General features: G+C 57.7%; 1 protein-coding gene across 6 annotated transcripts in view; it reads left to right on the plus strand.

The window, feature by feature from the left end:
- DTX1 (deltex E3 ubiquitin ligase 1) overlaps nt 1-6,535 on the plus strand; it is a 32,839-nt gene extending 26,304 nt beyond the window's left edge. For 5 of the 6 annotated variants that reach the window (XM_053927687.2, XM_053927688.2, XM_053927691.2 and 2 more), the window contains 7 exons: nt 3,528-3,589; nt 3,928-4,089; nt 4,345-4,406; nt 4,822-4,980; nt 5,060-5,236; nt 5,334-5,423; nt 6,079-6,535. In XM_053927687.2, the coding sequence (XP_053783662.1) occupies nt 3,528-3,589; nt 3,928-4,089; nt 4,345-4,406; nt 4,822-4,980; nt 5,060-5,236; nt 5,334-5,423; nt 6,079-6,303 (937 nt within the window). In that variant the 3' untranslated portion in view covers nt 6,304-6,535. The remainder of the gene's footprint in view (nt 1-3,527; nt 3,590-3,927; nt 4,090-4,344; nt 4,407-4,821; nt 4,981-5,059; nt 5,237-5,333; nt 5,424-6,078) is intronic. The other variant, XM_053927689.2, reaches the window with a different exon arrangement.
- Nucleotides 6,536-7,813: the final 1,278 nt, after the last annotated feature.

Genomic DNA, 7,813 nt, shown 5'->3' on the forward strand with positions numbered 1-7,813 from the left:
TGGAGGGATGAGGGGTGAGCATGGGGGAAATAGATGTCCATGGGTCGGTATGGCTGTATTATGTAGGGTAAGGGGGTTGGATTTACTCTGGGCAAGGTAGGAGCCACAGGGGATAGAGGGTGGAGAGCGAACAGGATCGGGTAGGGGTGGGACAGGCAGCAGGAAGACCAGCTTGGCAGCGGGACCCAGCTCTGCCCTGGGGCGGCCAGGCTTGGCTTCTGTCAGAGCAGATTTCAAGGGGGCTTGGACTTTTCTTGACCCTTTGCCAGGCTGGGCCCCAAGAGGGTGGAGCAGAGAGAGAGAAGGCCGGCCCCCCTTCCGGGAGACCTGCGGGCAGCAGTCTTTTGTCCAGGGCAGGAGGATGTTCTCACTGCCTCGAGGAAGCAGCGCACCCCACATCAAAAGGGGGCCCAGGTGGCTCCCACGCTCAGGCATCGTGAGAACACCGCTACCCTGGGTTCTCGCAGGGGGCCTGCAGATTGAGAGGGGCTGGGGGCCGCCTGGGACTGTCCCCCAGCTCACAGAGAGGTAAATAAAAAACAGCCCCACTGTCACACCCCACTCACCACCCTCTTCCCAGGAGCAAGACTGACTTTTGCAACCCAGAGCTCTGGTTTTTAAGGAGCACCAGAAATTGTAGGGCACCCGAGACCTAAAACCTTCCCCTTTGGGGCTCCTCCTCCCCACCCTGCTGCCTAACTCCCAGGCCAAAGGCTCAGCAAGACCGGGGGCATGAGCGGGACCAGCCTTTGGGCATTCTGTAGACCTGGGGCAGCACTCTGTCACTGATTGGTAGAGGCTGCCTAAAGCACAGTGCTGAAGATTCTGCTCAGCTTGCGAGTGTGCTGCGATCAACTAGTGATGTCTGCCACAGGCAGAGACAAGGCGTGGGATTACACACACTAAATAGTTATCTTTCCACCCATTTTACAGAGAGCCCTGGAGAGAAGGGGGGATATTTTTTTCATGAGACAAAAGGGAAGGAAGAGGGTGGGGAGACCTAGATATGTTGACAATATGTCTCCAATAGAAGCATTTGGAAGGACAGGCCAGGGAAGAGGAAAAGCTTGAGGGACCTGCCTCTCTGCTTTCCTATAAGATTATGGGGAGAGATAAGAATAGGGTGGTGATACCCCCAGGTAGGTACTGGAGGATTCTAACAGACCGTGAAAAGACTCAGAAGGATGCTCAGTCCCATCTCTTGGGTTCCAGCAGGCTGTAGGAAGGAGAGAATTAAGACCTCCACTCTCAGCCCTGCACCAAGCTGAGCTTGACATGTTTTAACTCACTGAACCCTCACAAGACTCTATCCTCATTACAGATGGGGAAACTGAGGCATGGCACCTTCCCCCCCGACACACACCTCAACTGACCGGGCCCTGGGGCCCCGTGGTGCCAGCCCTCCCATTGCACCTCCCTCAGGAGCTGTGCTCTGTTATGCCAGGTCACTGACGTGTTTAGGGACCCTGACATATGCTCCGGACATGGCCCTCAGAGGGGCCTGGCCAACCCTGATGAAGCCAGTGTGCTGAGCAGCCAGAGCGGGGGCAGTGGGGGGGGGGGGGCCTGTGATTGCGTGTGTGTGTGATTCTGTGTAAACTGTGGGCCTCCCAGCTGAACATCTGTGTATCGTGGTGGGGGACTGTGGCTCACAGCGTGCCTGCCTGAGTCCCCGTGTACGGATGGCAGGGTCCCCTTGCAGGCTGCATAGTGCAGGGTGCTTGCGAGGACCAAGGTGCATTTCCCCTGAATTTGCTGTCTGTTATTCCGTGGTGATGTGTGTTTGGGAGGTGGCCCTGGCCGGAGGTGTGCGGCTCTGCGTGAGCTGATGTCCTTGGCCGACCGAGCATCCTCGCAGTGTGCACACGTGTGTAGCTCTTGTGTGTGGTGTGTCCCCTGGGGGGTGCCTGTGTGTGTACACGTGCAGGGGGCATGTTCCTATTTGTGCTGTGTTCTCCGTGTGTGTGCATATCTGTATGGGTGTGCACGTATATGCAGCACACGTTCCCCAAGGGATTGTGTGTCTGTGTGTGTTTCTGGACCCACAGCAGCTGCACTCAAGCCTGCCAAGCGCCCTGGGGCCAACAGTGCCTGCCAGGGCCAGGTGACAAGGCAGCATTGGCCAGGCCCAGTCCTCAGCAGGCAGGCTAAGGGGGCTGTGGCAGCTTCTCCCCCAGCCATCACTGCCCCATCTCTTCCTGCACCCCATCCTGACCCAGCCTCCCGGCCCCTCGGGCTGCCCCTGGCTTTCAGAATCCAGCTCTTCATCAAGACTTATCCATCCTGGGACCAAGCCCACCGACAACCGAGCACTGCGGTGTGAGGGCTCCGGCAGGCATGCCGTTCAGATCACAGCAGGCTTTCTCCTGCGGGCTCCCAACGGCCTCATGGGCGAGGTGCTGTTGTCCCCATTTTACAGAGAAGGAAACTGAGAGTCACAGAGGTTGGATGACTTGCCCCAGCTCATCACTGCGATACATTTACGGTTTCCCCTCCAAGAGGAGGAGAAGTCACACCAGGGTGTAGTGGGCTGAGGTGCAGGGAGGTGAAACTACTCCCCTGAGATGATACAAGGACGGTGATGATGGTGACAATGATGATTAATGCCAGTAGAGTCTTTATTTGGTCCTGGGAATGGTGCTTGGCCCTTGATCTGTATGGAGTTTCCTTGGCTCTTCACAGCCAACAGAAGGAAGGTGCTACCTTGTCCCATTTTACAGAAGAAGCAGGCTTGTGAGAAGGATGATGCTGTGCAGGGTGTCACCCGGCTGGTCGGTGGTTGAGCTGAGTTATGAAAGCAGCTCTGGCTGATTCCAAAAGGCAGAGCTCTTTGGAGGGAGGGCGAAGAGGAGACGCAGACCACGTTTTCCCAGGGTCTCTTCATTCGAAGGGAAGACAATGCCTTAGTCTCGGGAAGGCATCAGTAGGTATTGCAGAGATGAAAACAAAATGTTCATCATGAAGTGTCTTTGGAAAACCTGGGTTCCCCATCGCTAGCCACCCACGTTTCCTTAGCCAGGACTTGTCAGGGGCTTTAATATGCTTATATAGATTGTGAACTTCCCCGGAGGGAGACTTTGAGGTGTTCCCTAAGTTACTGAGTCCCTGCTCCTTCTTTCTCAGACCTTTGATGGGGATTGGTGCTTCCCACCGCAAACTCTGAGAGAGGTCGGACGACCGACTCGCTAATAATGGCTGGGTTTCAGGCCCCGTGGCCAGCGAAAGGGAGCGTTTGGAACCAAGTGCTCTCACTAGGGGGAGCCAGCTGTGGAATGGGGGAGAGCAGGTACTAAGTCTAGGGGTTCATTCTGTTATAACCCGGGTGGGGCCCTGGTGACACCCTGCCTCATCACAGAAGGGTGTCAGAATTGGAGTGGAGCTCCCTGCAGCTCCTTCTAGGTGACTGGGACAGGCACAAAGGGGTCAGACTGTGCCCAGGGGCCAGACCCGGAAGGCAAGCCAGGGTCCCTTGATCCTTTGATGTGGGGGCTGGAATCCAGCTGCAGCCTCTTCTCTTCTCCCCTCAGGGTCCCCGCGCTTCCGGTGAAGAACTTGAATGGTACCGGGCCAGTCCACCCGGCCCTGGCAGGTGAGGTCCAGCCCAGGACTCCAAAGGAGGGCGGGGACCAGGAGTGACTCCACCCCTTAACAAGCTGGTGGGAGGGGCCCAGAGGAAAGGCCCTCACCCCTTGGGCCATGGGACTGGGGTGGGCTGGGCCCGAAAAAGGCATTCTACTTGGCTTTAACCAGGGGTGCGGCCCAGGGCCCACCCAACTCATCCCTCTCAGGACCCCACTATCCCTGGGCAGGTGGGCGGAGTCTGAGGGAGAGGCTGCAGGCGTAAATCCAAGGACGTGAGGGTGGGACAGCTGGGTGGGCGGGGCATGGAGGGCTCTTCGCTCCTGACTGCCCAGGCCACGCCCCCAGGGATGACCGGGATCTTGCTGTGCGCCGCCGGGCTGCCTGTGTGCCTGACCAGGGCCCCCAAGCCTATCCTGCACCCCCCGCCAGTGAGCAAGAGCGACGTCAAGCCCGTGCCCGGCGTGCCTGGCGTGTGCCGCAAGACCAAGAAGAAGCACCTCAAGAAGAGTACGCCCTCCGCGCCCTACCCTGACCCCTGAACTTAACCCCACTAACCCATGACCGCAAGTCCTCTGACCCCTCAGCTCCAATTTGTTCTTGGGTCTTAGGACTTCACCTCCATTTCCTGATCTCAATTCCCGTTTCCCTGACCCCTTCTGCCACCAACATTTAACCCCTCCAACCTCAGCTCTCTAACCCCTCACTGTATCCTGAGCCAGGGCCTCAGGCTGCCCTCAAGCCCACCCCCTTGTGTCCTTGCAGGTAAGAACCCCGAGGATGTGGTGCGAAGGTACATGCAGAAGGTGAAGAACCCCCCCGATGAGGTGAGTCCCAGGGGAGCTGGGCGGAGGGCCCGCTCTCCCCTACCCCGCTTCCTCTCCTCTCCCCTGCCCTCAGTAGGACGTCCTCGAGGTTCTGTGTTCCAGTCCCTTCTCCCAGGTTGTGGGTTTGCCTTTCTGCTTTCTTTACAAAGTCTTTTGATAAACAGAAATGCTGAAGTTTCATAGAATCACAGGTATCAATCTTTTGGTGATCAGTTTTTGTATCATATTTTTACTCACATATTTTTTTTTAAGTTTTGCTTTTGCTAGTTTGCCCTTTCATCCCTCAGGAGGGGGTATGAGGGAACCATAGATCTGAATTTGATATGTAGGGGTGTCCTCTTCCTGTGACAAATGGGTGCCCGAGAGGCGGTGTCCTGCCGGACCCCGTGCTCCGTCCCCCGTGCCCTCCCCGCAGGACTGCACCATCTGCATGGAGCGGCTGGTCACGGCATCCGGCTATGAGGGTGTGCTTCGGCACAAGGGCGTGCGGCCCGAGCTCGTGGGCCGCCTGGGCCGCTGCGGCCACATGTACCACCTGCTGTGCCTCGTGGCCATGTACTCCAATGGCAACAAGGTGAGCTGGTGGGGACAGTGGGTGGGGAACAGGAAAGGGAGCCCAGAGGGCCTGGGACACCTGGGGACCTCATCTCCAGCCTCCCCTGTCCCAGGATGGCAGCCTGCAGTGCCCCACCTGCAAGGCCATCTATGGGGAGAAGACGGGCACTCAGCCACCTGGGAAGATGGAGTTCCACCTCATCCCTCACTCGCTGCCTGGCTTCGCTGACACCCAGACCATCCGCATTGTCTACGACATCCCCACAGGCATCCAGGTGAGCCCTGCTCGGATCCTGACCCCAACTCCTTTGACCCCCTTCAAAGGCCCCCGACACCTGTCTGTGGTTCAAGCCCCTGCTTCTCCTCCCACAGGGCCCTGAGCACCCCAACCCAGGCAAGAAGTTCACCGCAAGAGGCTTCCCACGCCATTGCTACCTGCCCAACAATGAGAAGGGCCGGAAGGTGGGTGCAGGGCTGTGGGCCAGGGCCCCAGCCACAGGCTGCCCGGCCTGTGATGGTCATTATCACGTCCCTGCTCTCATACTCCTCCCCACACCAGTGGGGACCACAGCCACCTAGCGTGCGTCCAGTCCTGCCAGGCACCGCTGAGGCCAAGGCCTTGGCTGGATTCTACAGATAAAGAAGTAACCCGCCCAAGTCACACAGCTGGCAAGTGGTGGAGCCTGGATTTGAACCCAGGCAGTCCAGGCTCTTCACCACCACACTATAGATTTTGTCTGCTTTTACTTTTTGCTTTTCGAGAGAAGCCAGAAATTCCGATTTTCATGTGAAATCTCCAGGTTTTTAAATATTGCCAGTGAAGTCACAAAGTGGCTATTTAATCCAGTGTGAGGTCCAGACCGAACACCACAGAGGCCATCATTGTGAGGCCCTTCCTTAGCCCCAGAAGAAACAGGCCAATAAAGTGGAGAGAGCTTTCTACTGGGAGAGTCAGTCCAGGGAAGGCAGTGGCCAAGCTGGGCAGCCATGCGGCACCCTGCTGCGCTCAGGCGGTCCTAAGGGAGCTGCAATGTGGTGGGGAGGGGAGGCTGGGCTGGAGGGGCTCAAGCCATGGGCAGGGGCTGCCTGTGACCCCTCCCCACCACCCGTCCTCCAGGTGTTGAGACTGCTCATCACCGCCTGGGAGCGAAGGCTCATCTTCACCATCGGCACGTCCAACACCACCGGCGAGTCGGACACCGTGGTGTGGAACGAGATCCACCACAAAACCGAGTTTGGATCCAATCTCACCGGCCATGGCTACCCGGACGCGAGCTACCTAGACAACGTGCTGGCCGAGCTCACAGCCCAGGGTGTGTCCGAGGCCACGGCCAAGGCCTGAGGCCCCAGGCTGCCCACCTTCCCTCCTGCTTTGCCCCTTGTCTGGCACAGGCCTCCCTCCACCAGGTGCGTCCTCCTGGTGGCCCAGGTTCAGGACTAGGGAGGAGCCTGCGGAAGAAGCCAGAAGCATTCTGGAGATTTGGCTGGAGGCCCTTGAGAATGATGGGAAGACAGCAGGCCAGCCAGCTCCGACCCTGAGAGGGTCGCAGAGAGAGTACCAGAAACCACAGCGACCTCCCTACCAAAAAGACAGAGCCCCACCCCCACACACAAACACTCGTGTCCTGTTGAACACATGCACGCACACCCACGTGCCTCTACTCACCCCCAATCTGGGGGGAAGAGACAGAAGACCCCTGTGACACCCCATGTGGATCCCATCTGTGTCTCTGTCACATCTGCACAGGCTTATCTGCCAGCAGAAGGATTTGGGTCAAGCACTTAGGGACCTGCTTTGGCTCCAAGGAGAAAAAGGGGTGCTTGGGAAGCTCTGCTGACCCCCATCTCTGCCCCCAGATTTTTGGACAGTTTTGCAAAGGGGCAGGTCAGAGAGGAGGTACTAGAGGTATCTTACTTTGTGCTTTTGTCTCCTCACCCTCCTGGGACCCTGACGTCCTCCTCCTCCTCCCCTCCCATTCCCAGGCCTTACGTCTGTCCCATATAAAGGCACTATTCTCTTTGCCTCCCCACCCCATCCTCTCCATCACATCATTCCCAATGTCAAGATCCAAAGGCTGGAGTTTCTGGCTTCGGGAGGGAGAAGAGGAGGCCTAGCTTAGGCCAGCAGGTCTAAAAAGCAGACTGGAGAGCAAAGAGTCCATTTCCCCTACTTGGAAGTGGGCAGTGGGGTAGCTGATGGTCTCGGCCAACCAGGGGCCTGTTGCCCAGGCAACTCACCAGCTCCGCCTCTGTTGATTGGCTGCCTCGGTGGAAGTCAGCCAAGATTTAAAGGGATGCCAGTGATTGCTCTTTTGAAAACCTACCAGTCCCACTGTGGGTGGAGAAATAAACGGTCTTTCTCCTCCTCTCCCTGTCTATTCCTGCCAAGGAAGGGGTGGGGTGGCTCTGTTCTTGGGGACCTTTGGTTCCCCCCATAAAGCAGCTTGCAGCAAATGACGACACCAGGACCATGGCTTCTTTCAGCCTTGGGCAGCTGGCGGTGTGGGGTCCCCATAATTCTCTTGTCCTGCGGCAGGAAGTGTGATGGCGGCAGAGGCAGACCCTCCTCTTTGTAGTACCTAAGCGAGCAGAGGCTCAAGTTCTGTTCCCAGGTATAGCACCAGGCAATGCACAAGGTGCTTCCTGGTACAATTGCTAGGAATGAGGAACTCGGACTGGGAGCTGAGGGCCTCTGGGAAGATATGGGAGAAAGCTGGGAGACGCCATGATCAGCTCCCTGGGACCTCAGAGCCCCAGCCTCTGCCCTTGGGGAGGAGGGCCGGGTTCTGTCTAGGGAGATTCAGAGACCAGGACCTGCAACAAGCTTTGATCAGCCTTTGCAACATCCCAGA

This window comes from Desmodus rotundus, chromosome 7 (genome assembly GCF_022682495.2).
Source record: "Desmodus rotundus isolate HL8 chromosome 7, HLdesRot8A.1, whole genome shotgun sequence".
Taxonomy (NCBI): domain Eukaryota; kingdom Metazoa; phylum Chordata; class Mammalia; order Chiroptera; family Phyllostomidae; genus Desmodus; species Desmodus rotundus.